Source organism: Ambystoma mexicanum, chromosome 4q (genome assembly GCF_040938575.1).
Source record: "Ambystoma mexicanum isolate Mex_15411 chromosome 4q, UKY_AmexF1_1, whole genome shotgun sequence".
Taxonomy (NCBI): domain Eukaryota; kingdom Metazoa; phylum Chordata; class Amphibia; order Caudata; family Ambystomatidae; genus Ambystoma; species Ambystoma mexicanum.
The window spans coordinates 42,576,105-42,597,042 of NC_090928.1; the positions used below are offsets into that span (position 1 = coordinate 42,576,105).

Sequence of the window (20,938 nt, forward strand, 5' to 3'; positions counted from 1 at the left end):
ATGTTCTTCCTTTTTGGTTATTTTCTCTCACCCCCTACAGCAAACTAGGACTCCTTGGTGGCGTTACAACCGCCTACATATGGGAAAAAAGGGCCTAATTTGGCAGAGATAGCTCATGTAACAAAAAAAGTTACAAGGGATTGAATGGTGACATACAGAAATCACAAAAAAAGGCATTGGCACTGGGGAGGGGGGAAACCCATGGCAGTTAAGGGGTTAATAAATAAACCTTGAGTTTAAGTGTTATTTGGACACTTGTCACTGTGAAATTATGTTTCAACCCTACAGCTCACACTGACCCCTCTTGAAATAAGCCTCGCTGCTCAGTCACTCTACCAACTTGTGTAGTACAGACTCATACCACAGGTTGGGTTAACTATTGCCAAGAGGACAAGGCTGGTGCAGTCTCCCACAGGGTACTGCATTCAATCTTGCCTAACACTGATTCAGGGTTGACAGAGCAAGATGTGTGAGACAGGACCTGCAGCCAAGGTCAAGAGATACTGATGAAATTCCAATCTGAAGACGACAAAGGCACCAGCTGCACAAAAATAATAATAAATTCTCATAATTCAGAGCTGCACAGCTCAAATTCATGGTCTGGGAACACGTGACGTGGCTGAAGCAGACAATGAACAGTGATCACCAGTGGGAAAGGAGAGCTGGTCCCAGGCCGCCAGACACAGACTGCGACAAGTATGCAACAATATGTAACAAGTGTTGCGCTGATCAGGAGAGCACCCTCATAAGCTAAGATGGTACACAAAAGTTAGTGCAGACACAGTCAATCTTGTTACCTTGAAGAGGTACACAGTGAGCTGAGAACCTTTGCGGATCCCAGGCCTGCGGACGCCAGCTCTAGGCAATCACAGTTTAGTACCCTAAGGGTGGGTAGCAAAGGGCAAGAACCAATGGTAAGTCCATAATACTGCAACAATGTTAAAGATAGTGACTTGGGAGTGGAACAGACCAGCCACCTGACGTGCGAGGGCCAGTAGAATAACATCTATAATGTCCACTATAGGTGGTAGAATACTCAATACCCAATCCCTTTGTCCGATAGGTTTCCTGGAGAAGGAACCAGGTTGTGACGCAATGCTGGCGACATTTGGAAGTAAAACTAGCCTGCAAGCTGCAGAAGAGCAAGATGTGCATGGATATTCTCTGTTCCTGTGCTCATCCCTGTTGGTTTTGCCTTTGAAACCGCAGTTTGAACTTGCCATTGACTGAGTCCTCAGTGTATCCTAGGGAGGAAGTTGGGCCCTCCAAGCCACAATGTTGCAGCTCTGGAGCCGACCACCGGATTCCTTGATCTGATGACCTAAGGCAAGACAATGTATGGGATCTCAGCAGCAGTCCTGAGGGAGTACCTGTGACACGACTTTCAGCAACATCTTGGTACACTCTGTGGTTTTGGCGCCTTTTCTGCGGCACCAACAAAGAACATGGATCGTCCAGTCAATCTTCTTGGCTTCCTGCAGTCCTGCACTCTGATGAAGGGGTCTGGGTGAGTTGGATCGGATCTCTGGAGTGTTCTTATGGGTTCAACAAAGATTTTGATGGATTCAGCCTTTCTACAACGATGCACTGAAAATGGGCAGCAGGTCTGCTGGGGTTCCGTAGCTCTAGAAACTCCTAGGACCTCGGGAGATGGCTCAATTCAAAGTTAGTCTTGAGACTGTTTGCTCCCAGCAGCCAAAGGTAAGTAGTCTGCGCATAGAAAACAGGGTCAGGACAGCAGTTGTCACTTAACGATGTTGCAAAGGGTCTGCAGGCATCTCTGGTCATCTTCTGTGGTTACTTCAGCTTCCAGTGGTCGACTTGCTTTTCACTCCGGAAGCCTCACTTTTTATACAGTTCCAGCAAACACTCCTCTGCAACCTCTCTCAGGATTTTACAGAAAGGGGTGTTTGGCTGTCCAATCAGGACCCCCTGTGGGAGCTTGTCCTATTCATGTGGAAGACTCCTATCTACCCAGAATTTCTGGAGCCTAGGCGGAGATACCCAAGGGTATACACATTCGCAGAGTTGGTAATTGGGTGCCCCTATTGTGCACTATCGAGGCTATGGACAATAGTTGGTAGAACACATCGACTGTCACCAACCATACCTAGGAGATTGTCCATGTGATGAAAAGGTCACAAGAGTGGAGAGATGGAGGATACTAGGTATCACTTTGGCACTCCACTGAAGGTGGTGTGTGCCAATCTCTCAGACTATAGAGTTTTGGGAGGGATACCAAGTATCTAGTCACTTGAGTATATAGAAAAAGAATCTTAAAGTTAAAGGAGGCCCCTCTTACCTCTGACTCAAGCTGCTACTTGTGTCCCTTCATCAAGTTCTTTTACAGGTCTCCTTTATCAGTTAACTTGATGCTTCTATAACACTAGAGACTGGAAGAAATCCTCTGGAACTCTTCGTATTCTGCTGCTTGTCAAGACTTTAAGCCCTCTATGAACTGCCTGTAGCTAGGGTTACGTTTTTGGACTTAAACCGCAGGTGCGCATAGTAACCGATAACATTGTCTTTTCCCTTTCTAACGTTGCTACAAACGTAACCGCAAACAAACACAAAAGTGAGTGTCCTTTGAAGTGTATTCTCAAGTATTCCAAAGTGTTCTAGTGTAAACGTCTAAAGTATTTAAAGTGATTCTTGTGTATATATAAGAAATATATCATTGTATATAAATTGTAAGTGTGAGAGTTTCTTTGGTGGGCATGTCCAACTAAGATTCACTGTACCTACCTACAGCTCGCATCTTCCTCTTAAGATAAGCCTGCCTGCTCTGACACTCTACCAAGGGCCTGAGTTAGTACAGTCTGATACTAAGAGTTAGAGATCTACAAACCACTGGGATAGCTTAGTTAAGTCTTACTGCAAGTAGGACTTTAGGAAAACTCCCCTAACAATCACCTGCAGCATCTTTTAACCCTTAGGATTCTAGTTCTCGCTCCAATGACCATGAGTGAGGGAGAAAGATTAAAGAGCAACAATAAAAACATTATCCAATATTTAGGTGAGTGAAACGGTAATAGGTTGATCAACAACAGTAAGATCTAAATAGCATACTCTGTCAATGTTTTCTTTCTAGAAATGTGATCTATGCTATTACAACAGTGCCACTCGCTGACCTCAATTTGAATGAGGTCTTAGAGTCATAAATTCCATGCTTCAGTCACATTTACATAAATTATTTTTAAAATGTTTAATTCAAGCTAGCAAAATCCTTTAGTTTTATACAAAAGCTATTTCCTATAGCCTTGATCATGACACCTTTAATGGTATGATCTTGCCTGGACCGGTCATCTAGGAGGTGTAAAGCTTAGCAAGCTCACCTCCCTAGTCCCAAAGGGGGAAGCTCGCTCTTGGGCTGAGGAGACGAATTCCCTCGATTTGTCACAGAGCCTTGTCCATATATGAAGGTTTTCAACACCTTTATAAACCGGACCTTTTTTTGAGAAATGTGACCTTCACAATACAGCATATATACAAAATGATCACATTTACTTACTTGAGCAATGCAGAACTCCATAGGATTCTCCTTCTCTAATCCATACTTCTCTAGAGCAGCAGCAGCAGCAAAGTCTGCAGTGTCAGTCGTTGACAACAGAATTGTCTTGTACGGTATATTTGGTTTTAGGCTGTCTGCATAAATCCTCAGCGTCCCACCTTGAATTAAGAAAAGAGGAGATTACTTTATTGCAGGGATGAATACAGATTTGCTTTAAAGGTCGACAATCTGCAGAAACTACAACTCATTAGCTTTTCAGCACAGACTTCAATAAAAACTGTTACGATGCTGCACCACTGGCTTGACAAATTGCCTTTGACTCCCCCCCTCTAAAATTTAAATAAATAACTCAGCAGTGAGTCTGCATTTACTGTTTAGGTGAAGGGTACTCAAGACATTGCATCTCTGTACGGCTTTCAAATGTGAAAACGTGATAGACAATGATTGCTGTATCCGGCTATTTTGTTAATGTCCAACTGTTTTCAGAAAATGTCTCAAGGCCATCATCTGCCAACAGAAAATTTGCTGCAATTGGCTTACAAATACATATTGAGGCATGTAGACCTACATCTCAAAGTCGACATATTGTTAATTATACAGTAAGGCTTCCCATTCAATGCAATCTTTAGACCTTCTAGATCACGTTTTTGTTCGAAATATAAATGAATCAAAGAAGCTGTTGCAATGTCTCCAATTTGAAGTCTTCTGGTTTATGATCAAACTCCATTCATGTTTACATGGTACAGGCAGGCTTTATAGCCCCTTTAATCAGAGTACAGGGTGAGCTCACTGGGACATACGATTCTCTTTTAATTAAAGAAAAGGTGGCCCAATGTTAATCGTATAGCAAGGCAACACATGGGTCCCCCAGTCTCACATAGCCCACAGATATTTCTAAGTTGCATTTCTCCATCGTTACCTGACCCAAACATCTGTTTATCAGCAATCCGTTTCATACACAATGTTTGATAATCCATTAATGGCCCTGAAGCCATTTCTTGAGGTCGAGTTAGCCCTGAAAAGGTCATTCTGTTGGCCACTAATGCAGAGTTAATGGGGAGGCCTGACCTGAAAGGTCATTTCTGTTGGCTGTGTTATCTGCAACTCCCACAATTATTATCTAATTTTCTGTTCAGTCTTTGTATTTTGTATTTATAACTGAACCAGGCCTGCTTTTCCTGGTGGGCCTAGCCCACAGATCTTGAGGTCAAAGTTTCATAGGTACAGACCTTTGAATTCAGTGGGAAAAATACCAGATGCATCAATACTTCAGAAACTACAAATACAGCTTTAAATCGACAAGATGTGCTTACATCTAACATTTCAGCATTATATCTGGGCATGTTGTTTGAAATACAATCTTTCTTGACAGATGGTTTGAACAGATCCTCCAAGTTTACTTTAAGTATTATTTACACATAGGACACAGTTGCATAGAAAAATCCAACAAGTGGGCCTTTCCATTTGAATGTCAGTTTATTTGTGAAAAGTAAGCGTCTTTCTCTGAAATATGTCACTTGGCTCCACACTTTTTAAATGTAAGGGATGGTATTTTTCACATGCCTATCCTTTCCATGTATATTTCCCATGTGTACTGCTGCAGTTTTTAATCTGTCAAAGGGTGTCTTTTCCCAGTTCACACGAAATCAGTATCTGCAGCACCTCATGTTATGTCACATTCATTGGGCATATCCATCAGTTTTAAGCTATCAAGTAGATTTCCCTCACTTGCGCACCTTTCCATTTTAGTGGAGGTGGCTAGGCCCATTACTTTCCATTTCACTAGGCCTTATGTTGAAAATCACTGTTTTGTACTGCCTTTTATATTTCAATGGAACTCCACATTAGCCAGCTTCACTCTCACAATATGGGCCTAGCATGGCCTCTGCAACTCTGTCACGCTGGGGCTGTATTTTCACGCCACAGAGTGCTAAGGAGATAACCAGTATCCCCCTTCTCTCTGCTCCTGTGACGTTTTGGTCAAAGTGACAACCCTATTGTTATGGCTGGTGGCAGTGGACATGATCTACCAACTTTGATGCTAATTTTTACCGCAGACTGTATTCACAGCCTCAGTTATGCACCAAAGGGTCACCTATGTTCTAACATGGTGGCTCCTTTCTTTTTTCGCCATTTCGTCTGTGGTTGTCCTTTGTTAGCCTGTCTTCTACCATTATGGGAGGGGGAGGTCTGAATGTGTATGTTACGCTCACCTGGCTCCCACAGAGGCATCGATCTGGACTGGACAGCTGCAGTCTCCACCAACATGAAGCGTAGGGCCGAGATGACGGACTGGACTGGCCCACCTAGCTTTGTTTGCTTGGCCCTTAGGAATATTCTTCTGTAAATGGAGAAAGGGAATTAACCACCCGTGGAGTTGAGCGTAAATCCCCCCGACCCCCGCTGTTCTCCCCACAGATCACCTTTGATGTCCCCTCTTATAGTCTCACCTGATGGTTTGAAAAGATGAGCTCTCCATCCTGCATTGAGCGCAGGGGTGCGGTGATAACCAGTTGTTTCACTGGCTCGAGGGAATTGGTGAGTTCCAGAACAATAGTGTCTCCGAAAAGTATGTAGTTCGTAAGAGTTCACATGTCTGACTTTCACTCTTGTCCGATTCCTTGCAGTTTGTAGCTTGACCCCAGCGAAGAGATCCTTGTGGTAGCTGACGAAGTTCAGGTAAGGATTTGGCTTATCCTACACAGTTCAATAAAATAAGGCCAGAATGTAACCTGTTGCTTGCTCCCTTATTCAGGTGTGGAGAGAAAATATGAAGTTCGGGGAATAATGCCTCCGGCGGTAAAATTAGGTAAGTCTATTGCGATGAGAAGAGTTCCCCTTGTTTGTCCCTTTGTCTCACCTTGTTGTCCTTTTGTTCCCCTTAGGGGGCCGGGGTACGGCGAGGATGCAATGGAGACTGCGCCGACCCATGAAGAGGAATAGTACCCCTGGCGGTAATCAGGTAAGTCTATGGGGGTAGTTACTATTGCCTCTGTTTATTCCCTTGGCTCACCTTTGCTGTTCTTGTGTTCCCCTTAGGTGCCAGAGTGTGGCGGGAACGCGCAGAAGGATGCAGTGGATCGTGAGGATGCTGCGAAGGCCAGTGAGTTCAGCGCGGCGCTACAGCAGGCGAGGCAGCACGCGTGAAATGCTTCTTTCTTCCAGCTCGAAGGTGCGGTGGATCCGGAATTCAGGTAAGGATCGAAGGTTTTGCTCTTATTCTAACCTTTTCTCCTTCTGTTCCTTCCTTTTTCTAGGAGCTGCAGACTCGAGGCGGGCGTGGCAGAAGACTGGATGCAGGCTTGCAGACACAGTGAGCGTTACGCTGCTGGATGCAGAATAACACAAAGCGTGTGCTGCTCTTCGGGCGTGATTTAAATAGCCTCCAAAGTAGTCCCAGGTAAGTATTCCTCCCCAGCACCACCCAAGTAAAAAATAGTCCCTAGGTAAAATAGTCCCTTCCAAGCCTCATTTGGCTTGGAGCTCTGCAGCATGGTCTGCATCAGGTAAGCTTGCAACATGGTCGGCATCAGGTAAGTACTACTCTATGAGCCTGGCGCCTATGGCGCCAGGACGGACTCTCCATATGAGCCTGGTGCCATAGGCGCCAGGACCGCACCCAAACAGCCCCTAGCAGGGGTTTTTGGGCTTGCTCAAAATAACGTGATGCCTGCTTCCGGGGTTGCTGGACCTCGTCTGGTTTCCCGGGGGTAGGCATCATGACAGTGTAGTGTGCCTCTGGCGGGAACCCTAGGGTGTCCCCGCCTAGGCTCCAGTGTGGGAGGAATTTAACACTCGTGTCCTTTTGTCTGCCAGACGGCCTGAATGGTACCAGTTCCCACTGGGGGCCTGGCTGTCCTGATTGGACAACCACCCGCCCCTTTCTGTGAACTGCTTAGAGAGTTTGCAGAGGAGTGAATGGGAAATCCGAATAAAAGGTGAGGATTCTGAGGCAGAAGGCAAGTCGACCACTGGACAGAAGATCCGAAGATGACCAGAGACGCCTGCAGACCCTTCCAGTAACCGTGAAGTGACCACTGTTGTCCTGACAGTTTTCTTATTGACAGAGGAGCTCCGAAGAGGACGACTCCTTCCCTTTGGCTGGTGGGACCAACCAACCCCAAGACGACCTGTAGATCGAGCCATCTGCCTCCTCCCCTCCACCCTGCAGGAGCTGTGACCTTCCAGGGCTGCAAAGTTCAAATACCAGGAGACCTTCGACACATTTGCAGTGCAAGGTCTTTGCGTGGACAAATCCACCCAGACCTTTGATGAGCTCCAGTTGGACCTCCAAAGGCATGGTTGCACTCATTTAAGTCCCCTAACAAGACTGCATCGATAACCGTCCTTTGTTGTAGCTGATAAAAAGGCACCAAAATCGGAGACCGACGTGGAAGACCAAAGAAATTCTTGTTGAGGGTTCTTTCTCGCGACTGCTGCTGTCACATCCCATTCAGAGTCGTCACCAGACCGAGGAATCATGAGACCGGGTCCTTCGCTGCTGCACAGGAAAGAATCCAGCTGCATTTGCTTCATCTAACCTAAGGTACTGTGGGGCTCAAGGTAGAACTTACCTCAAGCCGAATAGTCACTCCAGTGTGACTGGATTGCGTTACAAGGCGTTTGGGTGTCCACCCATACCTCTGGTCTAGTCTTAGCAGCTTGTGTCCTATTACAGAGTCCTTTCAGGGTCCCTATACCTTGTGTTATCTACTAAAGCATTTTTATTTAAGTGACTTAAGTATGCTGAGCAACTTTGCTCTTTCTGTTGCTGCATAAGACTTTTGTCCCCCCTCCTGCACTGACTTAAATGAACTCTTAGATAGTTAGGGATTAGACTGCCAACGCATAAGAAGCCTTGGAAAGTGTTGCTGTGAAATATACTACTGCTAATAATGTTGGATAACCCTCCTTTTCCTTCCAAAAGACTTTGTCTGTGTGACTTTATAAATTAATGAACTGTCATTTCTCGGCCACAAATGCGCGTGTGCGGCTCTATAAGCTATTCAGTAGAGCAGTTGTTAATGTCATTTTCTCTAACAATTGTAAGTGCAAGCAACTACTATTGAAACAGTCACCTTCAGAAAGTATTGTCGATATTTCCTATGTATATTGGTTAGTCTAAAAGAGAATGTATTTACCAGCCTTAAATGTAGATTTTATTATAACTTTCAGTGGGTAAGAGTTTGTTTGGACTATTGTATTGACTGGGTTCATTGTACTTACGTGCAGCTCACATCCTCCTCATAAGATATGCCTGACAGCTCTGCAATTCTACCAGATCCTTTGGGTAGTACAGAATTATATTAAGATTTGAGGATCCGTATACCTGATAGTTTTATAGAATCGTACCTCCAGGTGGACTTTAGGAAAACTCTCCCAACACAGATTTTATATATTTTTTTTAATTTATGGATATACAGAAATGGTAGTTATGCAAACAGATGAGGTTAGCAATTATGGAGCATTATCATTTCTAGACCACCTGTTTTCCTAATTTAACACATGGTTGTTGTAGTAGACGTTTTTGTTTGGAGAGTATAAACACATTTTAAAAGTTAAGAGGACTATGTGTTTCACTAATTGATATTGGCAGACAAATCCATAGACAAGAGGCTTTGCCATAAAAACTACAATTCCCAACATTGCTTTTGTTTTTTGTTTGTTTTTTTGCATTTATATAGTGCTACAAACCTTCAGGCATCTGAGTTCTGCTTACCCACGGTGTGTGGTGCTCATTTATCGACCTCGGAAGGATGAAAGGCTGAGTTTGGCCCAATCAGGATTTGAACCTGCTTTGGCAGGCTCTGCACGGATGTCAAAGCGAGCGCTCTACTCGCTGTGCTATCTGACCGGTTACCTATATTGCTATAGTACGGGTGAGTAATCTTGCACTAACAGTACGTTTTATTGTTTGAACATTGGTGAAAAGACCCTGACAGGGTTGATGTAAACCACAACATTTCCCTACAATAAGATATGGATATGAGGAACTTATGTGATCTACATATTTACCATGGGACAACAATAACGAGGCAAGTTGCTTTGTAATAAAAGGTCCAATTTCCAATATTGCCATAGTTTGTGTGGGTAATCTCGCTCGAACAGCAGGTTTCATTGTACATACAATGGTGAAAAGAGCGGACTTGGTAGATGTGAACTACAACTCCCAATGCTTGTGTAATCCACGTGATTATGCACATGTACGTAGCAAGTGATTTCCTTAGGAGCACAACACTATTTGGATGTCGATTTTTACGCACCAGAGGAAATAAGAACATTGGTCCTCTGTTGTTGAATGAACTGAGCACAATGAAAAATAAACATACAGCTGCAACATGTCTGGGGATGCTTGTGGACTTGTGCAGAAGGGATGTGACTTAACCGTTCGGGCTGGACTGCCCCTTTTGGGGTAGGACCAAGCCTCATTTGCATATGGTTTTTCACCTTCTGTAATGGCTTGGCAGGCTGAAAAACGATGGTCTGGAGGGTTGCCCAGAGCTGTGTCCATGGTTATGATTGTTAGGGAGAATTCTCAGAAATGTGCCAATCCCCTTCTACCTTAGAGACTGCCAGTTCTTTTGCTACACTTTAGAACTTTTATTTTTTTATCCTGGAGAGAGCGAGACCTTTTTCCCACTCTAATATATTTGTCTTTTGGTTTTGGGGTCTGACAAACTCCATAGGCATAATCATTTTACATAGTGACACACAGCACCTTCAGTGCAGTGGCACAGGGAAGTCCTTTAGATTTCCCAATGGTTTAAATATCTTCTCTTAAGTAAACTACTGTTTCCAAGAGCAGTAAAGTGAAACTGACTTTACTTACCTTTTGTAACTTTGTAGACCCAGCACACACTATCTTCCATAAAGTGCAGGATGGGTTACTTAGTATCCCCTTTGTCTACTTTCTCATGTAACATTTTTATGTTACCCTTTCTACAATTAATAGCTGGTGGCAGTGGTTTACTTTTTCCTACCATTAGGTGTTTTTATAGCGGGCTGCATTCGCAGCTGCAGTATACCACCCATGGGTGCCCATTTTGTCAAAATGGCCGTGGTCTTTTTTCACCATTTCTTGTTGGAAAGGTCCTTCTTGAGATTTACTCTATGCGCCAAACCAGGTTTGGTCCCTTTGTTTGTTTTGTCTTTGGCGGGATTCACCAGTGAAGCCCGCCTTTGGCTCCAGCGTGTCTGGTAGGGCAGGAAGTGAGGGAAGTGCTGAAACTCCCTGTGCGTAATCCCCTTGGTTACAGGAATGCACCCAAAGGTGATTGGCCGGCTGGCTGTCCTTGGAGGACAGCCACCCTGCTGTCTGAGTGACAGCTAGGCTGCAAATAAATGGGAGAAACCTGCATAAAAGGCAAGGTCTTTTGCATGGAAGGCAGAGTCGACCAATAGACCAAGGAATCCAAAGAATAACTTGGAAGAGAACTTGCTGCAACTCCTGGACCGTTGGTTTGCCCGGTGAAGCTCTGCTGCAGTGCCGAAGCTCCGAATTCGCTTCGACTAGAGAAGCCCTGCAAAGGACGATTTATCCCGTTGGGTTGGTGGGACCAATCAACCCCAAGACGAACTTGACTGAAACCCCTCTCTCTGCTGGCTGTACTTCCATTGCTGCAGCAGGAACCGAGTGCCAGGGGACAGGAACACCAGAAGCAAGTGCATCGTTTTTAAACCAGACCCGAGCTCCAGGAAGACCCTCCGGACTCGCTCGAAGCAGGATTGACCAAGCCTGAGCCACCTCAACAGAGTGCTGGATCCCAGAAGCAAGGAAACTCCACAAGGTGTCCAAGAACCGCAGTGGTGTTATTCGCGAGAAGCTGAAACCGCGAAGAGCCGCTGATCTGAATTTTGCCCATTGCTGCTGCCGACCTTCGAATCGTAGTGCAGGAGTCCCCAGACGTCCTCCCTCTTGTCCCTACGACTGAGGTCCAGGAACAACAGGATCGGCAGGAACTACAACAGGAACAGAAGCCAGCTGGAACAATTTCTTCAAACCTAAGGTACTGTGAATTAAGGGGTACTTACCGCTTGTTGTGCAGCTTGCTTGCTCCCAGTTGAGACTTGCATTGGCTGCCCTTGGCAGAGTTGCTTGCAGCTTTGTCCATCACAAGCTTCCCAGATTGTGGCCCAACAATGATTTCTTTGTCAACAAAACTCTCTTAATATTGTACAAGACTTATACCTACAATCAAGAAGTGCTTCAGCTCCCCTAGACTTTGCTCAAGTGACATTGGCTGTCCTGGCTCCCTGAAAAGACTCTTCTAACCTCTGACTTTGTGTTTATCTAGCTGTCCAAAAAGTTATACATACTTTACTTGTATAGCTGGGAAAGGGCTAATCTGCATTGCATTGGGGGTGGACGTTTAAAAGAGCTTACGCGTTTGTTAACCATGGTTTCCTTCCCTAACCTTTTCCTTTTTGCCATAACTTCAGCATTATCATTCAAGTGTAAAAAAGTGATATATTCATGTCCACAGTGTCCTAGCAATTGAAGTCACCTCAGGGAATAGGAATATCTGTGTGCCATCCAAAAAGCGTATCTACTTACTTTATTGAACTGAAGAAGTGTATGTTGAAGTGTATTTTTATTGTTGCCAATTGCTCCGTTCTAATGAAGGCTTATTGTAAAACTGACTGTTAAATTAATAAATAATTGTTTTATATGGTAACCTTAAAGGATAGTTCCGGGACTTTTTTTTTTAATTGTCCCTACGGTTCGGCGATGTGTTTTTAAGCATAAATCGGTAGATCGTAGAAAACTTTCCTATGGACCTTACCCGACTTTTCGTCCATTAACGCACTCGAAATCAGCCGCCATTTTCTGATAATCCTATCATTTCCCCCCATCGACCTGGCTCACCTGCTTTTGCGGCACCAAATCAAATCCCCCGCCCCTGAGCCTAACATCAGCAGACGCGTACCGCCCATTTCCCAACGCCAAAGCACGTTTCGTGTCAACAATCGCTGCGCCTCAGCTAATGAAGTGTCGCCATGGAAATGGCAGAACGCCTCTTTCCTCAATAAGTATAAACACACCGTTTCACAACACACAGCAGCAGATTTTCGATTCCATTCCTCTCTCTGTGTTACTTTGAGTATTCTGTGACTCGTTTCTGTGCTCTGGTCAGCTACCTTCGCCGCTTCTAGGCCTTGTGAACACCTGTACCATCTCTGTAAATTATTTTACTTTCTTTACCACACAATGGCTACAATAATGCTGTATATGTACGAGCCCGAGTACACAGAGGAAGAACTACTGGAAAGGCAAGCACGCGAAAACTATGGGGATTCGGATGGCAGTTGGGAGGACCAGTCAACGGATGAAGAGCCTGGACCATGTCGCATGGACGGCGTCTCCACCTGGTGCACGTGCAATCGGTGCGAGCTAAAGCCAACTGAGGAGGAGAACTGCTGCTGCCGTGAAAATTCCGGGTGCTTGGCCTACATTTCGGAAGGCGAGCCAAGTCCGCAATGCATCACCGAGCTGCCAGAGTTCAGGGAAGCCTGCCTCTCACGGACCGTGTTGAGGATGATGATGGTGCTTATGCACGAACTTCGCGGCACTGTTCGTCCGCGTAATCCGAGTAACGAGTAAGTATACTCTGGTTGTGATGTCAGTGATGCCACTACTATTTCATGGTCGTCTCCCGCATATAAAATTACATCTACATATCATTCGAATGCATGTAAATTGGTTCCATATTGTGCATTTTCTAGATAGAATTTTTTTCAAAGCAGAATGACATTTTTTACCTGAATCGACAGTGATAAGAAAGTTTTGTCATTTTAATACAGTTTGCATCTTTCATTTTCACAGGTGGTACAGGCTGGTGGCCTATCGTTGCTTCACTTGGTGGCTTCACGGGAGGCTCGGACACCGGGTTCGGAGAGTAACACCTGCCTGTGCAGTACTTGCCATTAGACAACATTTCCCCAGCGACAGTGGACAATACCGCGGATTTTCCCTGGATGTGCTGCAACCGGAACTTTACAATGTGTAATGTTTATTATTTATGTTCAATTGAAATTAAGATCTAAAATAAAACCCAACATATATTTTAACAATGGTTGTTTTGATTTTTTAAATGAATCTAGTGTGTCTCCATTGAATAGACTCCCTGTGCCTTGTCTTGTCACACCACATGTGGCCGCCCACCTTCAATCCACATAACCGTTGAACCCATATGCAGCAGACATACATATGTTATTTTGCGGGTTGGCATCAAGCCTCCCGGCCTTGCCTCCTCCCCCAAAAATACTTACCACACGACTTTGTTCAAGCGTTGGCAATAAAAGGCCGTTGGATTTTATTGATACAAAACATGGTTATAGGTAAATAATCAATATAGTTGATCATAATAAATCATCCTTTTGGGCACCGGGTACAGAGATGACCCCCTCTGGCCCGTGCCGCCTTGCCACCACAGGCCAGCCTGCTGCTGACTAACTGCCTAGGCATCCAGGGTCTCCAGGGTGAACTGCACCCATATATTCTCCTGGGAGGGTGAGGTATTTATAAACTCACCCCCCTGCCTTCCATGTACTAGATCCTGCAGCCTGCCTCTTACATGCAGTTAGATGGCCTCTCCTTGGTGAGGCCCTGCGGTAAACGAGTCTTGTCTGCACGACCACCGCCCCAATCCACCCCCCCGCCCAATCAAAGGCAGTTCGCACCGGGGTACTTGCGCTGGCAAGTGGAGCTGTCAGAGAGCGATAAAGGCCAAGAGGTGCCAAAAACCATGTACACTTCAAAGTGGTCTATAGAGCATGGGTTGTTGTTCCCATGTCTACCTCCAGACCCCGTGTCTCCTGCCAAGCATCCCCCCTCACGCTGGACGCCCCCCTGCAAACCGCATAATGCCACGACATATACACGTCATTCATTCACAAACACACCCCTGTTTCGAATTCTTTATAACCCACTTCATATTTCTAATGAGAACTTCTTTGCGCTTTGCTAGTCAACCCGTGAAGGTGCTGGTTATCTGCTCTTCGTCTCTGTGAACTTCCGTGACCACTTCGAGCAAACTCGTCAGTTTGCAACCTGTGAACTGCTCCCTGTTCTACGACAAGAAACTACTCTGATCCCTGCATCTAACTGTTTGTTCGTCAAGGTAAGGCCATGTACCATAATCATTTTGCGTCCAATTTCTTTTCGTTCAGGACAGTACATGCAAGGAACTAGTCACATGTTCTGAGTTTAGTCAAATTATTTTTCTAAAGTTATTCAAATACTTATCCGCATGTGAATAACGTGTATAGTTCCAAGAACCAAAACGAACCTTGCATTGAACCCTTTATGTGTCATTTAATTTTTGAACACATTGGTATTCATATAGAATTGTTGATCTTTACTTTTCAGAACTTTCCACAATGCCTGCCTGTTCCATTGGCGGTTGCCCTTCGAAGACCCATAAAAAATCTGAAGGTACTATAATGCATGTTTTCCCTAAGACAATAGATCAGATAAGAGAATGGGTCCGATATTGCAAAGACTTCTAGGACTCTACTTTCAAGCTCAGACGGTGGATTCATTGTACTTACGTGCAGCTCACATGGAATGGGTCCATATCCACCGTCTGAGCTTGAAAGTAGAGTCCTAGAAGTCTTTGCGGACAAGAGGGGTGATCGATACCGCATCTGCAGCAGGCACATTAGCTCAGACATGTACTCCACATCATTGCTAATAAAGAAGAACACACCGCGAGCGAAGCAAAAATTGCTCTCAACCGCTATTCCCACTCTATTCGTCCACATCCCTCCACTGGTGAGTCAAGTTTACGTATTTATCTCTCGGCCTTGCGGTAGTGTGTAGCATTAGCTAACAATAATTTCCCAATTTATGTAGCCACTCAATATGAAGGCGGAAGATTCTCCATCCATGTCGTTATTGCAGTCATCAGCCACTTCAAGCGCCCATCAGGTAATCTTACTTGGCTATTCTGCCACTGACTTGTTTTAGGCATGTAAATCAATAGTTTTAATTTATCGTGTAATTATTTTACCTAATGGTACACCCTTGTACTCGTCCTCTAGTCTTTGTTTTCAGTTATAATTATTGTTATCCAAAATAATGCAAGTACTGTCTTTCAGGGAGATGCTGAGGAGTCCAACGCATTGACGACAACCGCTGATGTCACTCAGATGCTCGAGGTACGTTTCCGGACAGTTCTATCGATGGAGATCATCAGATCTTGCATTCTTGTAGCGTGATTGTTACACACAATGTTTCTTTCGTTTTTAGCCATTGATATGTCCTTCTGTCGTCGCCCTCCCATGTGTCTTCTTTTTTCAATATTGTGTTCACTACTAATGAAAGTCCTATGTTTCAGGGAGTCGATGGAGCATTAGTCCAAGAAGAAGGGGGAGCATGCAGTTATGGGACGGCGCAACAGCTTGCAGAAGGGTGCACCGCAGTTACATCGTCCCTTGATGTTCTTATGCATTTCGAGGTATGGATACTGACAGTTCGATCAAGCGAAATCATATGACGTGATTACATCCGCTATACTTCCTTCTTTATTATTGCAAGTGCTATGTTTCAGGGAGATGACGGAGCTTCTTCTACAAGAACATCACCCCTAGTAGTTGATGCAGATCTCTGGGTGGTGACACTTCCAACGATCGAGCAAATCGAATCATATTTAGATATCCATTATTTATTTTAGACAACTGATCATTTGTGCAGGTCTATTTAGATGAGCCGTTGACGCCTGCACAAAGTTTATGTTCTTTTTAACAAAATAGAAAACCATACTAATGCAATTACTGTGTTCCAGGGAGTTACTGAAGCATCATCTTCAATAATATCATCAATGGAAGTCTATGAGGAGCCCGAGGTATGGATCTTGACAGTTCCATCTAACTAGATCAACAATGCGTGAATAATTGTCGTTTGAATGTTCTACACAAAGCGATCATTCGTGTTTTGCTATTGAGATGTACGTGGGTATTGGTCCCCAAGTACATTTTGTGTTTTCAATATTATTATACATACTAATGAAAGTTCTATGTTTCAGGGAGTCGATGGAGCGTCAGTGCGTGATGGATGTGCTTATGAAAATATAGTCGTTGCAGCGCAAGAGGAAGTGGAGACATGCACACACGAGTCGGAGCAACAGCGTCCTGATGTTGAAGTTCGAGGCAAGAAAGTTTCAAAGAAAAGAAAGCAAAAGAAGGTTAGTGTCCTGGTCACTATATTATGTTGTTTTTCACTGTTAATAGTTCAATACTGTAAGTTGTGTTTAAACTGAACATCCCTTTTCCAATCTGTCCTCTAGTTGCGAGTGGGTGTACGAACTAGATCTACACAGACAGTGAAGCGAACGAGAGATGTTGCTTGTCAAACCTTTTGGCAGGGACTTGAGACTGGAGATGCATCGTGCCAATGGGAAGAATATGAAGTGATTGACAACGGAGCTATACCACCACCAGCCATTGATAGTGAATGTCCTCCTGGTAGTTCAGATGCTGTCGGAGATCAATTCACAGAATCCACACCCGCAAAAACTAAGACCGCGAGAAAGTTGAAGAAATTGTTTCATTCACCCATCGCCGGAGAAGGAACAGATGTTGCAATGGAAGAGAATGAAGTGGACGACAATGAAACACCATCAATATCACTGAACATAGCGGAAGACGATATCAGAGATTCTACCTTTCATGTGAGTGACATGTCCTCAACGTTACAGGCCGAACCAGCTGGGATGCAGAGTGACAGTATAAGGAAAGAGGCCAAATTCATTGTATTCGATAGTTGTTTGATTGATATTATTATTCGGATGAAATGTGGGCATTCGGTTGGTGGGGAAGTATGTGGGGAGCCATTGATTAATGTGACTCGTGCAATTCGAGGCACTAACCTTAAAATACATGCCACCTGTACAAAATATCATCCTTTCTCATGGTCTGCACAACCCATGCTGGGGCAACTGCCAGCAGGCAATCTACTTTGTGCAGCGGCTGCACTTTTTAGTGGTTCAAGTTTTAAAAAGTTAGAGTCTTTCTTTCAGTTTGTGGGAATCCATTTCATTTCGAAAACTCAGTTCTACAAATACCAAACCGATTATCTATTTCCAGCCATTAGCGAGGCTTGGAGAATGGAAAAAATGTCTATTGATAGTACATTCGCGGGCAAACGGTTCAGGCTAGCCGGTGATGGACAGTGCGACAGCCCAGGATTTTCAGCCAAGTACTGCACCTACCACTTTCAGGACATAGAAAGTAAGAAAATTGTGAGTTCGGTGGTCGTGCAGGTGTCACAAAGTACATCCTCAGTGGCCATGGAGAAAGTTGGCTTTGTAGCATCATTGCAAGAACTACAATCGCGGGGAATGGTGATCGACCTGATAGCCACGGACAGACACGTTTCAATTGCCAAGACAATGAGAGAAGAGTACAAAAATATAAATCACCAATTTGACGTTTGGCATCTTGCAAAAACAATCAATAAAAAAATGTCGGCTGCAGGTAAAAAAAAAGATATGCAAGGTATTTCACAGTGGTCCAAGTCAATCAGCAAGCATCTTTGGTGGAGTTCAAAAACATGTGGAGGGTCGTTGGAAATTCTACTGGAAAAATGGCGGTCAGTAATGCTACACTGTAGCAACGTTCACCGCTGGACCACAAACCAACATTTCCACAATTGTGAACATGGCCATTTGTCCACAGAGGAGGCACGGAAGAAGAAGTGGTTGATTCCTTCATCACCCACTCACAAAGCCATTGAAAAGATTGTATTTGATAAAACTATAACAAGAGATTTGAGGGGACTCACGGAATTCTGCCACACAGGAGATTTGGAGGTGTTCCACAATATGTGCCTAAAGTACAGGCCAAAACGATTGCATTTTGGCATGGAGGGCATGATAAATCGGACTCTTCTAGCGGTCTTGGCACATAACCATAATGTTGGCCGTCAACAAAGTAGGACGACCGGAACTTTAGGGACGCTTCGCTACAATAAGGCCTTCACTAAAAGAAGTAAACAATGGGTGATCAAACCAGTGTTTGAGGATATGCAATATGAGTTTATTGAGAGACTTATTGTTGATGTCCTAGATAGGCACATACATGGAGTTGTGAAAGAACCTGTGCAGGGGACAACTGCATTGCCACCCAACATTGCCTCTGTTCCATGTCCACCTAAAGCAGAGCTCATTGAGAAATACACATCACGGTTTAAATGATTGTAATTTGATTGTCTGTTCTCTCGAGTCTCCTCATGTTGCAGGCCCATTGAATATGTGTAACTATGTAATGTGTAAATAAAAGTGATTGCTCAGTGTACATGCAATGTGTCTCTCCACCCTTGCCCCTCCCTTCACCGTGCAGTAGTGCGAACCACCCGGGTGTCACCTGTGACTTTGCTCTGGAGTCTCCTCATGTCGCAGGCCCATTGAATATGTGTAGCAATGTATTGTGTAAATAAAAGTGATTGCTCAGTGTACATGCAATGTGTCTATCCAACCTTGTTCATTTGCGCATTAAATTAAACCAAACAGTAATATAAATCATTTTTCAAAAAATATAGAATGTCTCCGTATTTATGGTTCTCTGGGGCTGCAAATGCACGCAGACAAAATGCAAAGATGGAGTGTAAATTTCAAGTTCTGTGAGATGGCCTTACACTGAATGTAGCTAACTAGGAATGTGTGCTCGTTCAAAGTGAAGGTCAGCTGCTTTGATTTTTTGCTCGGGTGCCGGAATGGCCCACGACTCAGTATAAGGTTCTATTGTTATTTGACCTTGACAGGCCGGGACCATCCCGAAAGACTTCTTTTTGGGGGTGTGGTGCAATAACGTAAGAAACGATAATGAATATAATTTCAGAAACGAAAGCCATTTAATGTTCGTTCATTAGAAGAAATAACGTCGGCATAGAAGGAGTGGTATTTCGGGGCTGCCCTACGCACAGACACAATGGAAAATGCAAATATAATGTAAGTAAATCTTTAGATGAGTTTATACCGCAATTTAATTACTATACAGTAGCTTTAAAGACGGGTTAAGTTGTACTTGTTCGTTCTATGTGGCATATTGTTTTGTACCGCGCACTATCTTGAGGAGAACCATCTCCTTTTACGGAAGCACCTCAAAACCTTCCTATTTGCTTCTGGTTTCTCTCTCCCTCTCCCCAGCTACAACTGGTCCACTTTCTGCGACCTCGGTCCTTGGCCCTTCCACTCTCCACCTGCACTGCCTCCCTGTCAACCCCTGCACTGGGGGACTGTCTCAGTATCCTACAGCCCCCCCTTCCCAGCACTTGTTCTGCACTTACCTTGCACTCGCCACCAGCCGGCCCTATGTATTTATTATTTTATGCTACTTACCTTGTACTCCACTTCCCCCCTCCCCTTCCCCTTGCCCTTTTACCTTCCCCCTACCCCTGCACTTGCGCGATCTGAATGACACCTGGCCTAGTAGGATCGTTGTCTGTATTCTCCTTGTTCCCCCCCCCTCCCTGCCTCGCCACGCCTTGAAACACTTGTGTATAGGCGCGTTGCAAATGGCATATTATATCATATCAGTGACGAAGTGGTCCACTGGCGCTCAGGCGGCTCTGAAAAAGGCGGAGGAGAGGGGGTGGGTTACTGGAAATGACGTATAATACCCAGTTGCACTGTCCTAGCTATGAAATAATTTCCCGACCTAATATATAAAATGAATAATTTTAATAAAAATCTGATGGTGAGACTAATTTCATTTTTTATGTTTTTAAAACAGGTACATCTTTCATTATTGTATGTGTCACGAGTACCAGACACCGCCGGATGGCTTTTACAACCGCCAGTTGCTTCTCCGCGTGAACAACGTTACCACCCTGACCATTTTATGGGACGATCGCCAAGTACAAGTATGCCCTTACGCGGTACTAATGGCTAGATGCAACATACATACCGTTGTGGTGGCCTAGTGCCTCGTTGTTGGAACAGCCATGCGATTATCAGTGCGACCGAAGAGCTTATTTTATCGTAAACCAACACCCTGTGTACTGCACACGAACATCGCTTGCCTCAAGACGAACTATTTTGGATCGAGAGCAAAGAAAAATGCAAATCGCTGAATATTCTCTAAACATTTGATGTCAAATAAATGTACTTTACCAAATTTACAATCTTGCGGTTTGATTTAAAAGTACAGTTTCATATTCCGAATTGTGGCGCGCTGTGTTGTGAGCTGATCTGTGTTGGTTTCCGGGTTCTGTGTGGAGTCGCGTAGAAGACGCCTGGGCGCGTTTGCCTACGCAGCACAGTCACGTCACGGATAGAGGCGGGGAATATGAATGTTTTGATAAAGTCTGTTTCAGGGGCGGGGGATTTGATTTAGTGCCGCAAAAGCAGGTGAGCCAGGTCGATGGGGGGAAATGATAGGATTATCTGAAAATGGCGGCTGATTTCGAGTGCGTTAATGGACGAAAAG

The 20,938-nt window shown here is 44.5% G+C and overlaps 1 protein-coding gene across 12 annotated transcripts in view; it reads right to left on the minus strand.

Moving 5' to 3' along the window:
• AFDN (afadin, adherens junction formation factor) overlaps positions 1-20,938 on the minus strand; it is a 2,107,422-nt gene that overhangs the window by 1,433,629 nt on the left and 652,855 nt on the right. For all 12 annotated transcript variants that reach the window (XM_069607417.1, XM_069607414.1, XM_069607416.1 and 9 more), the window contains exon 6: positions 3,512-3,669. In XM_069607417.1, coding sequence (XP_069463518.1) covers positions 3,512-3,669 — 158 coding nt within the window. The remainder of the gene's footprint in view (positions 1-3,511; positions 3,670-20,938) is intronic.